The sequence below is a fragment of the Amyelois transitella genome, chromosome 12 (genome assembly GCF_032362555.1).
Source record: "Amyelois transitella isolate CPQ chromosome 12, ilAmyTran1.1, whole genome shotgun sequence".
Taxonomy (NCBI): Eukaryota; Metazoa; Arthropoda; class Insecta; order Lepidoptera; family Pyralidae; genus Amyelois; species Amyelois transitella.
Window position 1 is genome coordinate 8,381,333 of NC_083515.1, and position 25,907 is coordinate 8,407,239.

General features: G+C 37.0%; 2 protein-coding genes across 3 annotated transcripts in view; one reads left to right on the plus strand and one right to left on the minus strand.

Annotated features, from left to right (window-relative positions):
• LOC106142111 (homeobox protein unc-4) overlaps positions 1-23,998 on the plus strand; it is a 46,844-nt gene extending 22,846 nt beyond the window's left edge. The window contains exons 2-4 of one of the 2 annotated variants that reach the window (XM_013343739.2): positions 10,235-10,407; positions 20,689-20,828; positions 21,282-23,998. In XM_013343739.2, the coding sequence (XP_013199193.1) occupies positions 10,235-10,407; positions 20,689-20,828; positions 21,282-21,798 (830 nt within the window). In that variant the 3' untranslated portion in view covers positions 21,799-23,998. The remainder of the gene's footprint in view (positions 1-10,234; positions 10,408-20,688; positions 20,829-21,281) is intronic. The other variant, XM_060946857.1, reaches the window with a different exon arrangement.
• On the minus strand, positions 926-6,886 carry LOC106137743 (uncharacterized). The gene has a single exon (XM_013338647.2). It carries the CDS (start codon positions 6,350-6,352, stop codon positions 1,028-1,030), a length of 5,325 nt encoding a protein of 1,774 aa, XP_013194101.2. The 5' UTR covers positions 6,353-6,886; the 3' UTR covers positions 926-1,027.
• Positions 23,999-25,907: the final 1,909 nt, after the last annotated feature.

Consider the following 25,907-nt stretch of genomic DNA (forward strand, 5'->3'; position numbering starts at 1 on the left):
AAAAAGCTGTTCAGTGTCTTTGCTTAGATCTAGCCAAGAAATATTTGCCTATAATTAATTTGCCTTTTACAATACAATACTGATTGATAGATCGATCCATCATTTATGTCAATTTGTAAAGGTTTCGCAGAATTTGTGAACAGAGTCAATTCCAAATAATATAGCCGTAAATAAGACATAAGAATCCAATTTCATTCGCTGTTAATAAAATTGCAATCGTACACAATAATAAAGATGGTATCTTGCGAATATGAGCAATAAATTTATCTATAATTCTGTAGGAAGCCCGCTATAGTGCCGCATCGATTCCCCTTGCCATAATAGAAAAATAAAAATATCGTAAATAGAAACTCCTTTATTGAATACAAGCATTAAATGCTGGCTGGCGATGTCGAGATGCGATAGTGTCGATGTCTATGCATAAAATAAAAATATTGCTGCTTGTCTATGCTTGTTATGAACGGCGGACTCAATAGAATGTTAGAATTTAACGTAAACATTGAAATGGATTGTTGATTTATTTAATGCCGGTATTTACATAAGTTATTGATATTGCACGTAAAATTTGTCATATTTATTAATTGATTTTCAATTAACAGTGGTTACATAATTTTGACAGCTGGAATTGTTGCTTTATCAAATCAAAAAGTTTAAGAAAACTGAAAAAATATGGTTGCCAAATCTTTAATTTACAAACTATACAACATTGTTGTTGGCGCTTGGGTCTTGAAATGAATGATTCCTTTGGTTCAAATGCCTGTGTAATTCCGTTTATTTCTTTTGATGACAATATTTTTGCGAAATGAGGTTATGGCGAGCACAAGATCTAGCGTGATTTTTTTTGAATTAAGGAAACGGATATAAATGCAATAGACAACCGCCGCGTTGTCGTTCAGAAACTAATTTTACAAAGTTAAACATTGTCTATGAAATGGTGTAAAAATATTAAATTAATATTCTTTATTTATGTATATATGCTCCAACATGCCCCCGGCCTTGGAAGCTCGTGCTTTCAATGTGTTCTCTGCTACTCGAGCAAAGGACATATCTTGCTGTACGATCGTTTGACAATGCCCGTCGAAGTCCGTATGTCTGCCACTCTTGCAACGCCATCCTTTCCTGGGAAGATGTCGATGATTCGTCCAAGATGCCACTTCAAAGGCGGCAAATTATCATCCTTGATAACGACGAGCATTCCGGGCTTCAACGGAGTATCATCCTTTGTTCTCTTGGTCCTTGCTTGTAGTTCAGAAACATATTCTTTAGCCCATCTGGACCAGAAATGCTGGCGAATCTGTTCCACACGTTGATAGCGAGTAAGACGATTCGTCGAAATTTCAGTCACGTCTTCACAAGCAGGCGCAGTAAGTGGACGGCCAAGCAAAAAGTGAGCTGGGCTCAAAGGAGTGAAGTCTTGCGGATCTGTGGACATAGGACTAAGGGGACGGGAATTCAAAACGGCTTCAATCTGAACCAAAACCGTGCTAAACTCCTCAAAGGTTAAGTGTGCATTTCCTACGACACGTCGTAAATGATACTTACAGGATTTCACTCCAGCCTCCCACAAACCACCAAAATTAGGAGAATATGGAGGAAGAAAAGTAAACTTGATATTTTGACTTATTGCGTAATCTATTATCTCCGATGAGCAATTATTTATAAACTTTTTAAATTCATTCATAAGCCCAACAAAATTTCTACCGTTGTCGGAGAATATTTCTAAAGGTTTGCCACGTCTGGATATAAATCTTTTTAATGCAAGTAAATACCCTTCAGTGGACAAGTCACTGACTAGCTCCAAGTGAATGGCACGAGTCACGAAACAAATAAAAATACAAATATAACATTTTGTAGTCCTCGAACCTTTACCCCTACGATTTAGCATGAGCATTGGCCCGGCGTAATCGACACCACAACGCATAAAAGGAAAAGTAGCGTCCAAACGTTCCATTGGTAAATTCCCCATTAAAGGAGTTGGAGTTTTTCCCCTTAACCGCTTGCAAACAATACAATTATGTACCACTTTCCTAGCAAGATTCCTACCACTAATAGGCCACCAGGTCTCTCGCAAATTGTATAAAAGCGCTTGTGGAGCTGCATGTAACAAACGGGTGTGCTCATACCGAAATAGCAAAGTAGCAAAAGGATGGCTACCAGATATGAGTATTGGATGTTTTTTATCCAACGAGAAAATTTGTGAATTGGAAATACGACCACCTACACGTATTAATTTATTGTGATCAATAAATAAACTTAGCTTTGCTAAATTGTGTTTATGTCCTAAACAATTATTTTTAGTAAGCGACATGTATTCAACTGGAAAAGATTCCAATTGAGACAGCCTAGCTAAAGTTATATCAGACTCTCTCAATTCATCGACACATAGGACGCCTGATCGCGGGTTATTAGTATTGCGTGAATTATAAATAAACCGATTTACGTATGCGACAGCGCGTCTCATGCGATTAAATTGAGAAAATCTATAGAAGGGAAACAAGGAAGACTCGGAAACTTTATCAGGCACAGCAGAAAGCGTCACGCCCGATTTTAACTCTGGTAACTCATCAGGCAAACCATTTATAAATGAAGGCACCAGATCGCATCTAAAATCGGGCTGGCGAAGATAGGCCGGGCCTTCCCACCATAACGTAGAAGTTGAGAGATCTTCTAGCGACATACCGCGGGACACTAAATCAGCTGGATTATTTTTTCCACTTACATGACGCCAAGGAAGTTCCCTCGTCAACTCATGTATTTCTGATGTCCTATTTTGTACAAAAGTTTTTTGTAAGTTAGGTGGCATGTGTAACCAGCCTAGTACAATTGTTGAGTCAGTCCAAAATATAATATTTTTAAATTGTAAATGAAGTGCCTTATTCACTTTGTCGTATAGCCTTGCACCTAATAAAGCTCCGCATAATTCTAGCCGCGGAATACTAACGGGCTTCAAAGGAGCAACCTTGCTTTTTGAGCACAACAGTCTCACCAATGAATTATTGTCACTGCTGACTGAGCGTACGTAAATACAAGCGCCGTACGCTACTTGCGATGCATCGGTAAAAATGTGTAACTCCGAATGTGTAGCAGTAGTGTTAATAACATGACGAGGCACACGAATGGTGTTAAGTTCCGATAGGGCGTTCGCAAACTTAGTCCATGTAAGTAGAACATCGCTTGGCACCACATCGTCCCAACCTAATTGCAATAACCAAAGTCGCTGTAATAATATTTTCACTATTATTATAATTGGACTAACTAAACCAAGGGGGTCAAAAATTTGAGATATGTGTGATAAAATACTACGTTTTGTTATCTTGTTAGTGTCACTCTTAAATTGCGTATTAAAATAAAATTCATCACTAGTGTTGTACCATCCTAAACCCAAAGTCTTGCACTGAACAGTATCACCTAATGTTAACTCCTTACCTGCGCTGAACGGACCTGATGACTGATCACATTGAAAGTTAAATGTCCATTTTCTCAATGGAAAACAACCGGACTGTAAACACTTTGAAGTCTTGTTACAAAATGATAATAATTCATGTTTATCATCCCAACCTGTGATCATATCATCAACGTAAAAGTCCTCAGAGATGATTCTCTTTACATCAGGGTCAGTACACTCAAGTGCCAGCTGTTTGAGGCATCTAACAGCAAGATAGGGTGACGCTGCCATGCCGTAGGTCACGGTGTTGAGCTGGTACATACTTAAAGGCTCAGAAGGATTATCCCGCCAGACAATCAGTTGCATGTCGCGTTGTGACTCATGTAATAGGCACTGCCTGTACATTTTTTGTATGTCTGCACACGCAGTAAACCTATATCGTCTAAACCGCAATAAAATATCAAATAGTTCACTTTGTAGTGGCGGCCCGACAAGCTGAATGTCATTTAAGGATACTCCATTACTAGTAGCAGCACTTCCGTCAAAGACTACTCTCAATCGGGTTGAAGAGCTATGCTCCCGATATACACCATGGTGTGGTAAAAAATAATGTGGTGTTCCATATGAACTTACCTTTTTCATATGACCCAAATCAAGGTATTCATGTATGAAATCAGTGTATAATTTTTTATAAGTAATATTACGTTCGAGGCGTCTTTCTAAAACTAAAAAACGAATTTTAGCCTGAGTGTACGACTCGCCAAGGCTAGCTGGTGACTTCTGAAGCGGCAGATGTACGCAGAACCTTCCATCACTTGTGCGCGTTGTAGTGTTAATAAAATGTTCTTCGCAAGCACGCTCGTCGTCCGTGTGTGTGAGACTAGCCTTAGGCAGTTCCTCTAGTTCCCAAAACTGCCGTAATTGTGTTTCAATAGCGTGCGAAAAATTACATTGGAAAGACCTATCAATATTGTGCGTATTACTGTGTATAGGCCCTGAAATTATCCAACCTAATTTTGTGTTTTGTAAAACTGGGCCATTTGGTAACCTTATTTTACCTTCGCATAATAAATCCCAAAATATTTCTGCGCCAATCAAAATGTCAATATTGTGGGACTCGTAAAATAATGGATCGGCTAGCTGTATATGTTCAGGGATGAATAGTTCGTTTTGATCATATGCAACCGCCGGCAATGTACATGAAATGTAAGGCAACACAAAACATTTTAAACTCGTAGAATAGGCACCGGTGCGCGATCTTATTTTAACATCACAGATCTGTGTTGAGTTTGTAACCGAGTTACCTATTCCTCGTATTTCACAAGTGGACTGTATTAAAGTAACATTAAGTTTTGTACATAAATCCTTAGACAAAAAACAAAGTTGACTTCCTGAATCGAGAAGACAGCGTGCAATATGATAATTATTGTGATTATCCGCTATTTCAATCATAGCAGTCGATAATAAAACAGAATTTATACTTTTAACCGATTGATTATTGAACGTATAGCGAGTGTTATCTATGTGCGGCTTGTTTACCTGTGCCGTGCTAGACCGATGCATGGGGACGTCGACCGCGGGGACCGCGGGGGTCGCGGGCGCGGTCGGTACATCTCTCGGCTCACGATTATTGCAATTTGAATGAAGCGTCATTACTTGAGCGTCATTAGACGTGTCACTATGAATTAGCGTATTATGTTTTCTATTACATTTTCGACACGGACCAAACTTACATGTTTCTAACGTATGTCCAGAGCGTAAACAGTTCTCACACAACTTGTTGGTAGCTATAAAGTGTAGTTTAGTGTCTATATTAGCATCCAAAAACTTTGGACAGGAATACAGTGCATGATCATTGTAACACATTAAACATGGCTTCTTATAGGTAGTGCGACTTTGTTGTGACTTGGTGGAGACATTGCATTGAGCCTTATGTGTAGTTTGTTTTTTGGAATCAAGATTAATCTTACTATGAGAGGCTTGCAATGTTTCCAACATCTCAGCACGGTCCCTGAGAAAGGTGAGTAGATCATCCACCTTTAGTGATGATTTAGTTTCATTGTGTTTACGAATAGTACACTTATATTGCTCCCACTCGCGTTCAGTAGTTTCATCTAATTTAGAAGTGACTATGAATATGACCAGTGTATCCCAGTGCTCAGTGGGTCCACCAAGCATTTTTAAAGCTCTTAAATTCTTAAGTATTGTATCAATTAGGCGCCTGAGCATGTGGTACGACTCCTTAGTTAATTTCTGAATGGTAAATAAGGCCTTAACATGGTTGTGTATTAACATACTGCTATTATTGTATCTATTGAGAAGTAATTCCCATGCTATAGTATAATTGCTGGCTGAGAACTCCACAGAATCTATAACCAACTCCGCACTGCCCTTTAATGAGGATTTTAGGTAATGAAATTTTTGAATATCGCTAATTTCATTAGAATTATGAACTAAAGACATAAATGTATCTCGAAACTCGAGCCAATGCTCATATGAACCATCGAATGTAGGCATAGATATGACAGGTAATTTAATTGATTTTATTTTACTATGACACACACTGGAGCCATCAGAGACTTCGGCTCGGTTAAGTAAGTATTCAGCTCGTGACAAGGCACTATAATAGCTATCCTCAAATAAATCTCGTTGATTTAATTGGCAATCTAAATCAGAGTCTATCACTATCTTCTCAATCATTGTTTGAATATTATTAAATTCAGTAAGTAAGCTGGCTGCGCCTTGCATACGCAGTTTTAAATCAATGCATTTTTGACTATTTAATTGATCTCGAGTTATGCTATTAATAAAGGTTGTTAGTCTTGTGAGGCGACCTTTGATTATGCCTCTGCCTTTTACTAAATCAGTCAACTTCTCACTATCTTTGTCACAGAAGGCGGTAGGGGGCCTACTGTACGGAGACCTATCGCGAGATTTAGGCTTAGCTTCATCATTAACTAGGCTCATTTTGGTTGTTTGTGAAAGGACTTACGGTTTGTGAATATTCCTGTTCGTACTGTGGCGTCAGCCGATGCTAGCAACGGCACAAAGCTGACTATAGCGATGCACAAGAACTGAAATATGAACAAAGCACGGTATTAGCACAGATTGAACTCACAGGGACGAGGTTAGGAAGGATGGCTGGCCGTACCGAATGTATGCAGCAGTTCCTCCGACGTCTTAACCTCGCTGGTTCTATGTCTTCATGCGGCGACGAAGGTCCACAACGTATGTTGGCGCTTGGGTCTTGAAATGAATGATTCCTTTGGTTCAAATGCCTGTGTAATTCCGTTTATTTCTTTTGATGACAATATTTTTGCGAAATGAGGTTATGGCGAGCACAAGATCTAGCGTGATTTTTTTTGAATTAAGGAAACGGATATAAATGCAATAGACAACCGCCGCGTTGTCGTTCAGAAACTAATTTTACAAAGTTAAACATTGTCTATGAAATGGTGTAAAAATATTAAATTAATATTCTTTATTTATGTATATATGCTCCAACATTGTTCAAATAGAAATCTCAGACGAACGAATTTATTAACGACATTATACAACCCTCAAATAGATACTTAGCAAATACTCCCCCCACCTCGATCCCCGGTGACATTAAAACATTGAGGAGACTAAATTAAACCGCGCCAAAACTGTTGTCTGGCGGCCCAAGGCGGTCGTTTGTTTTAATACAATAACCTCACTCGTCTCCCTCACTCCTCTCATTAGACACATACGGCTGTCTCTGTCACTTTGGCGTATGATAAGTTCGCATTGATCGAGTGATCTTCCTATATTGTATTAATGGTTCGGAACTAATAGTATGAAACAGTCAATACGAATAGTAATCAACAGATTGCTGTGGATGTTTTTACGGAGAGGGAAGTCGTGAGGAATCTAGGCAACTGGATGTGTAACTATGGCCCAATAATGTGTTAGGTTCCCTTGGAATGGTTGCGGAGGTCACACGGCAGTTCATAAAATCCATGGTCATAGGCTGAATAATTTTTTGAAGATGAGTAAGGCTGTTGGGGCGATAAGTGATCCATCCTCTGCCTTCTACCCCAGACACAGTTGGTTTGTTTGTTTGTAATTTTTTTTTTATGAAAGTATATCTATGATATATATTATAAATATTATAATTAAATCAAATTAAAACTAAAGCTAAAACTACTTATAAAAAGAAAGAAAAAAGATACTTACAAACTAATTAATTTAAAACTAAAACTACTTATAAAAATAAAGAAAAAACATGACTACAAACTAATATTTAATTTATAAATTGTACAGTCCCTGCATAACATCAACATGCGGGAGTGTGCCTAGAAGGCTGGCAGCATTGCCAATTTGAATGGCCATGCTGATTCTCTGAGCCAGATAATTTCCAGCCCTCCGGTCACGAGATACCTCAATCAGCTTTTTCGACAATTGTCGGCAGATGGGCCCCACGGTCCCAGAGTTTACACCCCAAAAGGTCCAAAAGTATAGGTATTACCGATACCTACATATTTGCGCTTTTGAGGTTTTCTGCCTCATTTGTAAATAGTTTATTGTATATAACAAATTTTTAGTAGTACATAAAAAAGACATTAAAAATGACAATGCACAAGGGCGAACTTATCCTTTATAAGGGATTTCTTCCAATCAACCAGGTAACTTAAAGAAACATATCAAGTTAAGGGATAGTAGCACAGACATTAGTAAGTAAACTTCCCTTTTCTCTGGTCTCCACACATTTCTCTTTCATCTTTTTTCCATACACATCTACCCGATGGTTACCTATCAAGCTACATTTTCAGCCCAGCGTCCAGCTGTTGATATCACGCTGTTGATATAGATTTTATGAAAAGACTTTTCTTGTTCCTTTCTTTGCCTTAACTCAAGGTGACGTTTCATATTTCACTTAAACCTATCGTCATATAATGTGATATTTTTTTGACATAATTAGTAGATTGTTCCTGTCTTCTATCTCACTCACTCGCGATTGAACTCGTCCAATATGAACCGCGCAAAACTAATTTGGCATTTTCCCTTAAGGCGACAGCATCGAGTTTCAGAATAAACTTGTTAAAATCTATTCTTATTAACTAAGATGACTAATGTCGCTCGTTAGTTCTTTTACACAGAGCAGGGATGACTGCAAGGGGACGGTTATTTTATGTAGAGTTTTATTTTTCTGCAAGAGAAGCATTGACATTGGAATAACAAAAAGTTAAATTTATAGCGGATGAAGTCGCGGGCAACAGCTAGTGTTACAATATTATTAGATACCTACATTGCGCGCATTTGAAGTTTTCTATTTGCCACATTTCTCTTAGAAATTCTAAAAATCCTGCTAAAGTTACGTAAAAAATAAATTCATCTCTAAAGATTAAAACTCATGGCATCCACAAATTTAGGCGGGATAAGTATCCCACTCAATGTTTTGACGTCACAATTAAGTAAACCTCGCTTTTACCAAATTATAACAGCCGGAATAACGACATGTTCGCTACAATGGGACCTCAAACCACCGAAAAGTGCAGAAATAAAGTTTCATGTAATACACTCAACCAAAATAATATTAAAACATGAAATTATTTTCAAATTTCTTTGTTATGTAAATAATATCTAACTCATCTGTAATGAGACGACGCAAATAAAAACACACAATATGAATTATGTGCATTTATGAAAAAAAAGCTTAAGGATTCATGAAATTAGTGAAATAGATATGTACTCAAAGAGGTCTTTCTAGATCCGTTGTATAATTAACATTTTAGTTTGTATTAAAATTTTATCGCGGAATCTGTCGCCATTAAAAGCTATAAAATAAATTATGACCTTAAAAAATGGAGGCTATAGCATTTTCTTTAAATAACATATTTAGCGTGGAGTTTAAATATCCAGCTTTAGCTCTACACCGAAATACGTTTTGTTACCGGGAGCGCGTTGCTCTTAATCACTTCTAATTTATTTAGCCCTCTGAGGGATCCGCGTAATTTATCGCCGTCCCTTTCCATCCCGGCCCGGCTTCATCCGACCGTCTCGATCGGGACCATTTTTAATTAAAATCACAGGGAGAAAATTAGAAATTATATTCTATTTCCAAAAACTTGTTCTGACGCTTTGTTGGAGATTATCTCTTTTTTATGAGCCCCGAGTTGCGGGTTTGTTTTAACGGCCCAGGAATTGTCTAAATTGACTTCGCTCTCGCTCTGTCTTTTATGGTTATGTCTTATTCATTTCAATCCCGCGGTTCTAGTGATTGGAAAATGTTAAGCCCGCCATTTTCGTTTACACTGCTGTGGTTTACGCGCGCGCATGTGAAAATGAAGACATTTCTCTAGATGGATGTGATTTATTAGATACTTTGGAGATATTGTTTTTGGTTTAGCGGGTTTCGCTTTGGTAATGTTTGATTGTTCACTTTCTGTTTACTGGAAAGTTGAAGAAATTCTGTATTTTCAAAAACAAAGTAGTAAGCTAGCTATTTATAGTTTTCTTTAGTGATTATTCAGTCATATATACCTACATGTTGTCACGTCTTTATCCCTTGCGAGGTAAACAGAGTCAACATTCTTGAAAAGACTGAAAGGCCACAATTATCTGTACCAATGGCTTAATGATGGAATTTGGATTCATATTCATTGTTATGTCATATTGATCAATAGTGACAGGTTGCTAGCCCATCGCCTACAAGAGGAATCCCAAGTTAATAAGCCCATCCCTTAGTCGCCTTCAGTCATAGTTGTAAAACTATAATTAAATTTATTTACGTAAAAAATATCATGTCTTTATCTCTAACGGGGCAGAGCTAATAGCCCTAAAAAGAGTCATAAATACATCAAGGTTCTAAATACTTGGTATTTCCAGGTGGTGTTGGAGACGACGACGGAGACAGCGGCAAGCGGAGGCGCTCCCGGACCAACTTCAACTCCTGGCAGCTGGAGGAGCTGGAGCGGGCGTTCCTGGCGTCCCACTACCCTGACGTGTTCATGAGGGAAGCCCTGGCGATGAGGCTGGACCTCAAAGAGAGCAGAGTCGCGGTGAGAAATTGTATTATATGTTTCATAAGAATATGTAAGCCTAACTTCGATGTAATTTTTTTCAAGGCCCGGAGTTATATTGACAAACCTTGGGCCCTTATCTAGGGTTCAGGTACATTGACTAACTTCTTTATAATTAAATAACTGAAAATAAGAACGAAATTCTTAAGCGTATAGGTCTCAAATATTACAAACTAGAGGCCGCCCGCGACTTTGCCCGCGTGGAATCATTTCCGCGAGGACTGCGGGATAAAAAGTAGTCTATACATTATTCTGGGTCTTCAGCTACCTACATACCAAATTTCATCGTAATCGGTTCAATAGTTTTTGCGTGAAAGAGTAACAAACATCCATACTGATATCCTGACATAGGTACTCACAATCAATTTTCGCATTTATAATATTAGTAGGATCTATCTATATAAATAAAAATAGATTTGTCAAATCAAAGAAAATTTAAAGATACACTATGCCCAACGACAATTTACTCGTCAAATCCTTGACATGTAAAGTCCGTAACCATAATAAAAAGTAACACTTTGTAGACCCTAAACTAAAGATATCGACAAGACAGGAAACGTATATCATAAGTAAAATATTACGGTAGAATTCTCCATGGCAGTTAAACCTAGTCATTCCTTTGTTATTATATTTAGCGAGCGAGGGCAACAGTTTTCACGCATAACGTCTTAATTTCTTTGCATACATTTATTAAAGGAGGGGTGACTTGTGAATTGTGCATGAAATTAGTTTTAATTTGGTCTGAAATAATGACAGATGGCAGTAAACACTCGTATAGAAACCTTATTTACATGTTGGTGCCGTGTGGTTCCCAGCACCATTACAAAAAAGAATATAACCACTGCATCTCTTTCCCACGGATGTCGTCGTCGGCATTAATTTATTAATAGTTCCATCTTTTCGCCATTATCAATAACTACTTACTTACTTACCTGCGTATCGGAGCTTCGCTTTAGTAAGAATTTCAGGATTAAAAGTACTTATTATGTTATTCTAAGTCATATTCTACCGTGTACCAAATTTAATCAAAATCCGTCCAGTAATTTGTGAAAGACTAACAAACATTCTAACAAACTTTCGGATTAATAGTATTAGAACGATTTCTGTTTTTATATAAAAATCACTTAGTAGGTTAGATGATGCTTTTATATAAAAATCACTCAGATAAATCAATCACTCACTAAAAGGTTTTTTTTCTGTAAAGATCTCTTTAGCACATTTACATGTGAATCCCGTTTGACTGACCAGGGCATACGCGTTACAGGCGAAGGTTTCCCTTTCAATATAAATGAGGACCGATTTTCCCCATTCCCCGGCCTCCGGGGCTAAGCGGCCTTCGGGGACCGGCCGGTGCCCGCAACTTTTTCTAGCCGCAAAAGAAAACAGCTCGATAAAGCTGTGAGCACACTCGCGACAAATATGTCTAATACAGAATAGAACTAAAAATTTGCGAGCAATTAGCTGTGACCAAAATACCAACATGGCTTTATCATGGTTATATGTGTCTCTTATGGCGTTGATAGAGTTACTCTCTCGTCCTCAAATTATAAGCCTAGTCGGTTTATAGTTTGACCTACCTATCCTTAAACTGCGCCACCTTGGACTTGAGTTTGAGGACGGCAGTATTGATCAAAGGACACGTTTAGTTGGTTTCTTTTTCATAATAGATTTGAGTGGGTTAAAACTTTTTATGCCTGGTGGACCTAAGATGGTGCACGCAAGCTCTCAAGCTCGTAAGAATAATGTCTTTTTACTTTTGCCTTGAAAATCCTCAAGTTGTATGAATCAGGGGAAAAGTGATGCGGACTTAATGATGGATTTGATTGGAAATAAAGAATCGAGTATTCATCACCACGAACTTCTACATTACCTGCATATCTGACTGGAAGATATAAACTCAGGTCTAATATAACCATCTTCTTTTTTTTTAATTAAGTTAAATAATAAACAAAAGAAAAGTACCTACTTACGTAAAAAAAATATATTGTCATTTCAGCAACTTGTTCGTGTCGCGTCGCGTCGCCAGTGTGTAAGAATTGATGCTGTTTTGATTTTTGGATTGTTTGGAAATAGATATATTTATTTTGAATAAACATTGGTCAATGTATTCTTGGCTACCAAGGTAGGTTAGGTATCATATTAATATTGCTGTTAGAACTTTCAATGCGACACTCTCATGTCACAACTAAAAATGCGGGAGCATGTTGTTCTGTTTTTCCATTAATTCTGGATTAATTTGAGCATCGCTAATCGTGCCAGAAGTAATAAACATTAACCATCAATAATGGTAAAATAGAAGAAAGATATAGGTAATTTCATTTATGTAATGAGTACTAACGTCGATGCTATCAGACGTTTATCGCCGCATCTCGTTCTGAGAGACAGACTATCCCGCACCACTCCTAATAGTTGGTATAAATCAAAAGATTGCAATCTCGGCGGCACCCCTGGGACGCGAGCGAGACGGCACGATTGAATAGCATAGATTTAAATGGGCGGGTCAGATAAGGATGGCTACAGATCCCGCCGCTCCGACCTCGACGTGCCGCGGCTCACAGGGACGTCACAATTCGATTACAGCTCAATAAAGTTAAAGTGACTTGTTTGCGTCTGTAAAGTGGATTTTTTCCTGTTCTTTGATTTCTCTATTTTCGTTCGCCGTAGATCTCAATCTTTGGCCGAACACAATATTGCGGCGAATGGGCTTCACCGCTCTTTTGTGTCTTTTAATGACGTATCAATATAAAATATTTGATTGATATGTTGGAAATCTCATTGAAAACCGTTACTAAAGAAAATTTATTACTATTCCTCGGTTCCTTTTGAAATTATTGAAAGCTTAATCAAAAGTTAATACGTTCTCAGCTGTTTCAGTCATATGAAGTGCATATAGGTATTGAAAATACCTAATATTTAATCGCAGGAACCTATTCTTGTAGCTATGAAGCAACGTTACTGCGAAAGCCGTTAAAAGTCCATTCTTTACCGAAAGTGGTGTAATTCTAATCTAATTTCATCCCCGGTCGGCGTAAAACTTGCGAACACGGCTCACCCGCTCCTCCGTAAGCGCGGAAGTATCGACTTTACTTTAAAATTCATAGCATAAAATTTACATTTATATGCCAATTTCATTCCCTAACAGGGCGTCGGCGGTCGGGCGCACACATCAGTATTCTGCACACATCCGGCGCTGGCTGGATACACCCCCGAAAAGTAAAAAAAAAAAATATAAAATCGCCTTACATTCCCCGCTCGGCTGAGAAGAAAAAGAAAGACGCGATGTTTTAAATATGGAACACTAAATGGAACGCTTAGGCGACAAAATGCGGATAGAATATAAAATTTAAGAATGTCTGGCATCCCTACTCCTCTGCTGCGTTCCCCCTCTCGCCGTCTCGTTTCGCGCGTGCTATCAAACACGAGCCGACTTTACTGCCCTAGGCTTAGCGGTAAAAGATAGACATGGGCCTGTTCGTAGGGCTGAACCTCGGGCGGCGAATTATTCGCGCACGGATAATTTTCTCGCTCTGAAACAAGCATATTAAAATGAGAAATGCAGTTATGATCTCGGTTATATTCGTCAGGGAGCCGTGACTCATGAGACATTAATGGCTGTATCATTGTGGCAATAATTTTAGAAAATAAACATTACTAACTTATTTTTACTGCTTTACGATAATAGGTTTCTTAGTTTTGCCTAATTATTTAAAACTTAAATCGATTCTCCCATGACATAGGGGTTCTGAAAATCATGTAGCCGCCTATTACGATCTTTAATGAAATACGCCTATTTTCAACTTTCCACTGCCTTGATAAATAAGATCATGATTATTTTGTTAGGAAATACAATTTATTAAGTAAAAGAACTAAAGCATTTTTATCTCGGAGGTATAAGGTCGGAGTGGGAAGACCTAGACGAACGTATCTTGATCAAATTAAGGGCGTCCTGGTAAGGGGTTAGGTCAAAAGTACTCGAAACCGCCGAGCTTGCATGAAGAGAGTTATAAATGTGGAAGAAGCGAAGGAAGTATGCAGAGATCGTGGCAAGTGGAAAGAGGTAGCTGCCTACCCCTCTGGGAAAGAGGCATGATTTTATGTATGTATGTATGTATTTTTATCTGATGGCGCGCCTTGTTGGAGAATCTTTGCCCGATATTGGGACAGTAAAGACCTAAATTATATGACATTTTTAAAAACTATCCTTAAAGTTATCATAACTGACAACCCTACATAACTATGCTAACTTAGCGATTTGGTAGATAAGGTGAATGCGTGAAATTTATATCTGTCTCTATCGCACAGCTTTCTGATATCAATTTGTCCGCTAAAACAAAAGAGACAGCGTAATCGCCCCCGTTGTAAAATAGCGCTCCAAGCTACGCAATTTGTGGCAGCTATAAAACTGACAAACGATTTAAAAATAATATATATCTTGTCAGCCTTCTTTTTAAATTGGATTGCACTTTTTTGCGCAGAAAAAAAATGGCATTTACTTTACTACGTTAAACACAGTTGTGTATGACCATTTTTATTCAGTTCATAACAAAATTTCATAGTATAATAATTGTTGACATATATATAGGTAAGTAATACCTAGTAGATAGGTTAATACGGTAAAATAAAATAATAGTATCTACCTAATCTATACCTACGTCTCACTTATATTATCTAAGCCTAAGTTTCTAATATTAATCATATTAAAAATCTGAGCTAATTTCGACGATATTCGGCATATAAAACTTAAAAATATTTAGTTTAAAACATCAACGGATCCATTAGTTAGTTTTATAAACCATAGGCAAAGTTACAGATGACATAAAAGCGATATACTCCAAATTGACACATAATATCTAACTTTGTTTACTATTACCAATCTTACCTCCCCATTTAGAACCTTAAATCGACAAGAAAATTCCGACTACCAACGAAATGGCTTTTCAAAGAAACTGAAGTAAATGTATCGCCCCTTATTTACGCTCAGGGTGTGTAGGCGTCAATTGAGGGCTCCGATTTCCACAAATGGCTTTCGTATGAATGCCGTTTGTCGGCTTGTTTAGGCCAGGGGAGGGATTTTCCAATGTTTGTTTCGATAATAACATTATCCCGAACATTTTTGGGTTACGTTTTTCGGTTTGGTCGATGTTTTGATGTAGTACATAATGAATTAATTCGTATGAATGCAGTTTGACAGTTCGTTTAGGCCAGGGGAGGGATTTTCCAATGTTTGTTTCGATAAATAAAATTATCCTGGATATTTTTGGTTAGCTCTGCAGGGCAGCAGAAGGATCGCGACAAAATTTCCGTTTTTTCTGGGGGGCGGGATCATTAGTTAGTAAGGGGTTCGTAGAGCCGAAAGTTTGAGAAACCCTGCTTTACAGGATAGACTTAGACAGGGCCAACAGTATCGAATGCAGTAATCCCTCATGTAGAATCTATTTACACCATCCAAATAAACGCACACGGAAAATCCCGAACACAATCAAACATGGCGGTCTCATTCCCTCAGGAGTTGTATTAATGACCGCAGGGAGGGGAGGATCTACGTGCCTCATTAACGGGGCCCCGGGAACATCCCACAGACGGTCGTTTTTCGGGGCCATTCCGATTCTATTCCGTTATCAATGTATTTCGATTACAGCCGGGGTCTAATTAAAATTGTTCTATTTATTGTACTGTTAAACTTTTATGTGTGTTTGTGGGATTGTTTTTCTTGGTTAGGGCTGAAGAGGAACGTTGTGTGTTTGTTTCGAGCGATATGTAGCTTTAACGGCTTGATTATATCACCTCTTTATCCCTTACGGAGTGGACAGAGCAAATATTCTAAAAGGACATGAAGACTACGTTCAGTTAGGATGAGATAGTGATGGAATTAGATACTATATACCTATAGATATAGAACAGACAGGCTGCAAATCCATCACCTAAAAGAAAAATAATATTTAAAGCGTATTCAATTAATTAATTAGAGTGCCGTATGGTTCGGCACCAATACAAAAAAGAATAGGACCACTCCATCTCTTTGCCATGGATGTTGTTAAAGGCGACTAAAGGAAAGGCTTACAAAACTTCTTCTTTGAAGCGATGGGCTAGCAACCTGTCACTATTTGAATCTCAATTGTATCATTAGGCCAAATAGCTGAACGTGGCCGATCAGTCTTTTTCTAAGACTGTTGGCTCTGTCTACCCCACAAGGGATATAGACGTGACCATATGACGTATGTTTGAGTAATCAATCATAAAAATTATATTTGAAGGCCTTTTAGTGTTTTCAAGACTGTTCGTCTCTTTGCTCGACTCTTTGCCTAACCCGCATTTATTTCTTCGTTGGTTCAAAACAATAAATATGAAATTTCGTAATTAAATGAACGGTCACACAAATCGGTTTTATTCCATTTCATTCATGAAATAAAATTAGCTATAACCATATAATAATTAAAGCTTATTGTCGATTAGTTACGCTGCCATTGTTTTCAGAACTTAAGAAATTTAATATTTACTGCGCACCTATATTGGAACGTGCACACATCTATATCTACTAAGCATACGCTATTCGTCGTATTAGGCATTTGACGGATGTGGCAACTGCTAAGCTAGTATATTTTAGTTATTTTCATAGTTTAATGTCATATGGTCTACTGCTTTGGGGATCAGCAGCAGACATACAAACTATTTTCATTTTACAAAAAAGGGCAATTCGATATATCTACGGTCTTAAACAAAGAGATTCCCTTAGAGATTTTTTCAAAAACCTAAATATTTTAACTTTGCCCTCCCAATACATATTCGATAACATCATGCATGTTAGGAAAAACTTAGACTCTTTCAAAAAAGTAGGTGAATGTACTAGTAGATCACTGCGGAACAATTACAAGTTGTCGATCCCAGCACATCGGCTGGCTAAGGTAGGGAAATCATTTCTTATTAATTGTATAAGATTTTATAATAAATTACCAAAAAGTGTTCTTGAAATGAATGATAGAAAATTCAAACAGTATATTAAAGTTGAGCTTTGTAGGAAAGCCTATTACAGCACGGATGATTATATTAATGATAAACATGTGTGGCCCGAGCTGGACATAATGGCCTCTTAAATGCTTGTGTATTTTTGACATGATCTGGACATAATTTGTACAGTATGTACATATTTTATTTTATATTTATTTTATTTGACGAAATATTCGTATTGACATAATCAGTTCTACATTCATACATGTTTTTTTAATGTAGACAATGTGCATTCGTCCACGATTTAGATTTAAGAGATCTATATTTGTAAATTGACGTCCTATGAAAATGCTGCAGTGTAGTTTGTTCCGCCGCTTCTTCTACACATGCGCTTTGGAAGCGGTAGTAGTTATGATTAGATTTAAGTAATGTGACGTCAATAAGTGATACCTTGTATCCAATTTTGAAAATAAATCTATTCTATTCTATTCTATTCTATCATAAAGCTGAAGAGTTTGTTTGTTTGTTTGAACGCGCTAATCTTTCTTTTTGTGTTGAATAGACCATTTATCGAGGAAGGCTTTAGGCTATATAACATTACGCTGCAGGAACGAAGAAATAATGGAAAATGTGAAAAAAAAAACGCGGTAAATTATTTATCCTTGAGGTCTTCAATGATGCCCAAATAACTACTCCACGCGGACGAAGTCGCGGGCACAGCTAGTTACTAAATATACTATTTTTACCTGCGGCTTCGCTCGCTTGCTCGCTCGCTTCGCTTGCGAGTGCATTTCAAAATGAAGAAATTAAATTAATTGGTAACTTTTTTAGACATGATAAGGTCCTTAAGTTAGGTATTATTTAGATTTTTTGCATTATGTCTTTAATTTACAAATCACATTTTCACATAAGATGGAGATGCTTTAGTTGAGTTTAAGGGCAAAATAATCATGGATAGAAAATGTATGTACCTTTCTTATAAAATAATACGAGAACATTAAAACATTAGATTTTTGTTAAGGGATAGTCTTTAAAACTTGAGATTTATCTTTTAGGCGATGGGCTAGCGGCCAGTCACTATTTGAATGTCAATTCTATCTTTAGCTAAACATCTGAACGTTGCCTTTCAGTCTTTTCAAGACTATTGGCTCTGTCTACCCCTCAAGGGATATAGACGTGATATAATGTACCTATGTATGTGTGTAATATTTGTTTTAAATAGCTAACTGGACTCATGTTGAAATAAAGACAGCGCAAGTTTTGAGAACAAAAAAAAACATAATATTATATATAAAATTGTTAGTGATAAAACAGATGGGCATAACACTGATGGAGTGAAGGTATAAAATTCATTTATTAAATTAATCCAAATTAATCCGGGCTAAATATATTTTTGGCCGTAAAAGATGATGGGGATCGTTAAAGTGACCCTGGATACCTGCGTTCAATTTATTTGTTAGCCAAATGTCAAGATATCTGTCCCTTTTTAACCTAATGCTGAGTGAGAGAGACGGCTACAGTTTTTGTGAATCTAAAATTAAACCTTATGGTGCTAATTTCTATGATTTTTTTATTACTAACATATTAGGCCACCCTTGACGTCATTCTTCCATTAGAATTTGTAAACAAAACTGTTTGCCCTGTCTACCCCGCAAGGGATAAAGACATTATATGTAAGTATGTATATATCGAGATCTCGACAGAATTTAGGGAAATTATTTTATAGTGATCTCTATACTTCTCAACATTAAAAGAAGATACCAACATTAAAACATTCAGTTTCCCTTTATTAGTTTCGGCTGGTTTTATATCCTTCAGTCACTCATTACATATTAATCATGCTTCTTTTTTCACACCCGGAGGGGAAGGGACAGATCTCTGAATACTTCTTATCCATCATCCACATTCATAAGTCACTTCTCAAAGTTCGACTTTTATTGATTATTGTTTTATTTTTGTAAGAGCGTGTCCAGTCAAAATAATACCTGTTTTCTTGATGAAGCTCAACAATATTTCTTAGTCTTTTTTCATGCATGCGCAAACGCAAGATGCCCGCGCGACGAATGCGTCCGCACGCCCTCTACATTTGCATACATGCATACGAAAGCATTGAAATTTAATGTCTCAATCCAACATGGCTGTCTGTCTGGCACTTCCACAGACATAACTTTAGCTAGATACTGCCAGCGGAGTTATTCGCAAATGTAGACAGGCGGAGTACCTGAAACCGCAGCTTGCATGAAGAAAGTTATGAATGTGGATGAAGCGAAAGAAGTACGAGTATGCAGAGATCGTGGCAAGTGTTGTCGTTGCTTACCCCTCTGGGATAAAGGCATCATTTTATATATGACCACCTGATTGTTGACCAGGCATAAATTATATCGTACTTTTATATTTGCTTAGAGTAAAAGAGAGAGGGGAAAATTAATAAAATGCTTGTCTATGTTTGAGAATAACCCGCCAACTAACCCATCTCTTCGTAATCGTACCAAGATTAGTTATTTTGTAGATTTACTTACTGATGTAGCTCCATAAAACACGATAATTAATTTCAATACCAAATCAAACAATTTTTAAAAGAGGTCCATTTGACATTCCTTTGTTACAAAATTAGGAACGGCTAGTCTCACATTCACTTGCGGGGTCTAACTATTTCCATGTCAGTGGGCGCTTTACACGTCTTTTTGCACCCCGCGTTTTATCGACAGTAAGTGTTTAATCGATCGTTCTGAGAAAAATCGTTAAAGATTTACAATTGAAAAGTGCGATTGAGAGGTGTCTGAAGTTTGCGAAATATTTTGTATGTATTTTTTGAGTTAAATTCTAGAAAAAATTTTCACATAAAAACACCAATCAAACACACGAACTTTACTTTGCCCAAGAGCCATGATCGTAGTTAGGATAAATTCCCCTTTCAACAGAGTCACGGAAATCATAAAAAAGTCTCACTCTTGGATCATTATATTACATTATAGGCTTATAAACTTGGGATTGTTGGGATTCTTATTTTAGGCGATGGGCTAGCAACCTGTCACTAATTGAATCTCAGTTCTATCATAAAGCCAAACAGCTGAAAGTGGCCTATCAGTTTCTTTAAAACTGTTGGCTACTTTGCCATGATGAATGAAGAACTATATGAATGGACCATTATAAAGGCGAATTCATTCCTGGGCTTCTCCATCTCCACACAAAAATTACATTATATCTTTTGTCATACATACCATAGTTTTCTCTCCGTGTCCGTCAGATTATGGCAGTATAACCCACTAATGAACTGTAAAAATTGCATCATTAATCTATATCTCGTGTCAACAGGTATGGTTCCAAAACCGACGAGCTAAATGGCGCAAGAAGGAGCACACGAAGAAAGGCCCTGGCCGGCCGGCACACAACGCCCACCCGCAGTCCTGCTCCGGGGAGCCCATACCGCCTCACGAGCTCAGGGCGCGCGAGAGGTGAGGAACTTACAAACCAAACCTTTGGAATAGTGGGAACCTCTATCCAACACCCGTCTTCCTTCTGGCGTTAGTCCCGTTACGAGTCTCTGTGTGACCATTTCCTGGATTGCAGTTCAGGTTTTTTGAATGAACTGATTCTTATCTGACCTCCAACCAACACACGTCCCATAAACACCATTTTAATATACGCTGAAGATAATAAAACATGTACTTATGGGCCACTTAAATTTTCAGCTGTTGGTCCCAAAAGTCAGGCCCGCAAAAGAATAAAACTTTATAAGTTATACTTTAAATACTTTAGACACTATGAGTAGAGTTGCTCATATACTCGCCTTTGTTCGGGTTGATGACACTGAATGCAGTTCAAAAAAATATTATTAGTTTGCCATCTCTTTCAAATAGCATGCTATAAGGTTCTATACTAATTGTGCCCTATTGATTTATCAACAGGGCGAGAAGAAGAAAGAAGCTGGCAAAAGCGTTAGACCGGCAGGCGAGGAAGCTGCGGGCGAAAGGGATCGCTGTGGACCTGGAGGCTTTAAAGGCCGAATACCTGGCCCAACACAGGAACAGTGGGCTTTACTCAGACTCTGATGGAGACGCGGAGGGAGAAGAGTGCATGATCGACGTCGTAGGTGGGGATTCCTGTCATGACTCCGGCCCAGAAGACTTCTCCCTATCAGGCCGCCTCCGAGCTCCTTCAGGCGCAGACGGCATCAATAATTCTGACAGCTCGACCTCAGACGCACACTCCGGTCGGAATTTCAGTCCAATTCCCGACCCGCAACATTCTTTTTTCAAACATTTCGGTGCCGGCAGCCATTTTGAAAAATTCGAATTTGATCCCAGCAGAGCTGTATCTTTAGATCTCAGTGGAGGAGGCACGGCTACTGAACAGGACCTGTCAAAGAATGGAGGGGCAAGGAAACATAATCCATTCAGTATAGAGTCCTTGCTTAACACGTGAAAGTGACCGCCTAGAGGCTTAGAGTAAACTATACCAGTGACGTGAATATTCCCTGAAATGTTCCTTTGTTTTACGTCTAACCTTATCATTAGGTAATTGGCTTCAGTAAAAGACTTATACCGTAACATATCCAGTGTGTATAGTAAATTAGATTGTATTATATAGATAGTAGTGTATATAGCCGTCATATTTATTTTTAATGTTATTTTTAATTGGGGCAATAATGTATAGTTTTATTGTTGATGATGTGGTATTTTATTTTTGTGACTTTCAAATTTTATTGTTACTTATTTCAATTGAGATTTACCAAATTACGAGACGAACACAAATATCGCAGGGTCACTTGCGATTTTTACGTTCATGGATTCATTGATCGAATTATTTTTAGCTATTTATCTTGTTTTGTGCAACCTCCATATTGAAATATGTACGTACATCCATAAAGATATCATAATCAGTGTTTTTACAACGTTCAATTACTATATGGCTATAAAAATAATCAAAGAAAAAAAAACAATTTTGATGACACCTATTAAATATGTTTTTGTGGACTGAGATATCTTTATTGAAAAGTATTATTTTTCTTTTTTTTTATTTTATTTATATAACTCGTGGAATCTTTGTCGAGATTGAAATTGGGCGAAGTTCATACATTCACTTCTCAATTAGATTTGATGTATAAAACGTGAATTACGACGTGGCCTGAAATTGTTTATTTACTCGGATTTTTAACTTCGTCTAAATGCCTATTTTCAGCAGCTTAACATGACACTATGCAATATTTGCTTGCTTAATTTTTCAATCATAGTCACCCTTCAGAAAATAGCAAACTGATAAGAATAATCATTATGTACTCATAATATCAATGATAATAAATAATTCAGACAAATTACCAAAAAATTCAACGTTCTTCGTAGCGGGTTATTTCATAACATTCTTTTTTATTGTTTTCATAAGATATGCGTATTATATTCTTCGTCATAGTTTACCTAAAAAAAAATTGTAAATTAAAAAAATATTTCCATTATCATACCCACAATTCCATGTCCAATCGCATTTGCGTTCGGGACGTAACCGGAGTAAATAAAAAAGCAATAACCCACCATATAGTTAGTACTAATTGGCTGACTTATCGCTTCGCGTTATACATCCATTAATTGTTGTTATTTTACGAGCAGAGATTGTGTTTCTTTTGCCAATAGCAATAATCGTATTACGCAGCCATTTTACTTGTTTTTATAAATAAAATTAATATTGTGGTAACAGAGCACCATGACATGCATTCATTTTTTAATAGTTTTATTAAACTCTTTGAAAACAAAGACCAAGAATATCTTTGCAGATATTTCTTTTTCCTTTGCCTGTTAACCGTTGTTTTTTCACCGTCTATCAAAATATCAATTATCTAAAATACGTATCTAGTCTTCAAAAAGCAATTTTTCTCCTTCTTATTTGAATTGAACATTGTATACGGAGTATGTAGACGTATTCATAAAAAATTAAACTTAGAAATATGATATTTCTATTGTAGGTGCATTTAGCAAAATTCGACCAATTTCATGACTAAAATAATCACTGTTGTTATATAGTTAATCGTTGATTCAACTTGTAATAAAAATATATTTTATTTTCAACCAGACAGTAACTCGATATAAACTATAGTTTTGAGAGGTCAAAGTTACATGTACTTTGTATTAAATTACTTTACGTGGAAAATTTTATATTGTGTAGTTTTGGATGGGAGAAAATTTAATCAATTAATTCATTATATTTGTTTTACTACAAAAAATTCTTAGTAAAAAAATTTAATGCAATCAAATTTGAATGAAACGTTTCAACAAAATAATAATCACAATAACACATACCTACATACATGCATAAAGTCACGCCTTTTCCCAGAGGGGTAGGCAGAGACTACATCTTGCCACTTGCCACGATCTCTGTATACTTTTTAACACATAAGCTTCAATTCACAGAATAGCGGAGCCTGCGGGCAGACGCCTTCATTACAACCTTCTTTTTAATAATCAATTATGAACTATGATAAATTTCCTTCTTTTATGTTCGCATCAAAACTACTTATTTGTAAAATAATATAGGCTGAAGTTATATAGGTACAAAGTTAATTAAGTTAATTTATATGAACGGAGGAGAGTTTTTTTTTTGTAAATTGATAATCACATTGTGTAAGTTGTAAAAAGGTATGTTATGTGAGTAATTTATTGAATCAAAATATAACACAATTAAACACAACACTGACCATTATTTTCCCGTGTCTAATAAACCCGTAATGCCCGTCTTTTATAAACTGAGACAACACATACGTCTTATTTTATCACTCTCTGCAACTCTGAGGTCAAAATTGGAGAGAGTGAGAAGGAAGATAAGATATATATCTTGTCAAAAACTGTGATGAATCCCGTTGGAAATATGATGGCTCCATGTTTTAGATTTTTGAAAATATGTTTTGGAAATGCACATTACGCAGGTAATTCATAAAAAAATATACCTAAATCTCGATAGACTTACGTGAGAAAACCTGCACATTCTGGCAACTGGATATGCAAATGCTAGCTGGTCTGATAGGAAAGAAAAAACAAAACGTGTGTCAGCTGCTTCTTCCTACTCAGAATGTAAAAGTCAATCAAGGGAAAGATTACTAAACTTAGGATTCTTCTTTTAGGCGATGTGCTAGCACAATCTCTCACTATTTGAACGAACGCATATCAAGTGGCCTTTCAATCTTCTCGGTCTCGCACCCGTAAGGGATATAAAGACGTATTGTATATATTTATGTCTGTTTGTTTGTTTGTTTGTAATATCTTTATTGCATAGATATTTACACAGTAACAAGAAAATAGTAAGTACATAGTTATAAAAAAACAAATCACTTGCAATATCGGACTTATCCCATGAAGGGATCTCTTCCAGTCAACCGGCAAACAATAAAGGAACTAGATAATTCAGTAAAAAGCGGCAAGTCACTGTGTTTTTAGCAACAATATAATAATATACTAAAAAAATATAGATTATAAAAATAAATACCTACAGATGTTTGGCGTAATGATAAAACTTAGGTTTAGGGATAGTTGAGGTTGATGGATAATGGATAGATTATTAGTACTAGTACTAAAAGAAGAATTTCTTAATTACAGATCTATTTTAACTAACTTATTCAACAGACAGACTATGCTCCACGTATCAAACTAATTTTTGATGGATTCCTGTGATATTGAGACGGCTGTTGATTCACTGTGATGACCTGTTCAGTTGCCGGAATGAGCAGGTTTCACGTTATTTATCCCTCATTATAACATACTTACATACATACATACATATGGTCACGTTTATATCCCTTGCGGGGTAGACAGAGCCAACAATCTTGAAAAGACTGAATGGCCACGTTCAGCTATTTGGCTTAATGAAAGAATTGATATTCAAATAGTGACAGGTTGCTAGCCCATCGCCTAAAGAAGAATCCCAAGTTTGTAAGCCTACCCCTTAGTCGCCTTTTACGACATCCATGGGAAAGAGATGGAGTGGTCCTATTCTTTTTTTTCAATGGTGCCGGGAACCACACAGCACTCATTTTCGATTAGCACTCAAACTAATGTTCATAACTATGAAAGGAGTCATTGTTACATGGCCGAGGTGGGATTTGAACCTATGCCTCCATGCGCATCACACATTTGAATCGACCACTTTGCCGACCTCACTGACTCTGTTGAAACATGATTATGATACTCATAGGTAATATTAAACCACAAAGCAAATAAACTTCTTTAGAAATAATTAGTGCCCTTTAACTAAATTTGTCTTTAGTCTAAGATCAAGTTGCTTTTTCCCTTGATGTAAGTACTACATAATAATAAATATTAAAATAAAAAAAATAAAGCCACGCGTCTTCCGCTCTGTGTTTTCAAGTAACATTGCATTGGGACTGTTGCAAAATTGAGTCATAAAATACGTAAATAAATTTTGATTACTCGAAAAATTTTCCGGCAATGTTACGGCACAATACGCCGACTTTGATATCCGATATCCGAATAATGAGTGGCGTTTTGACACGCCTTTGCTTCGGATCCGGTTAGTGCGTGACATTCGCCACG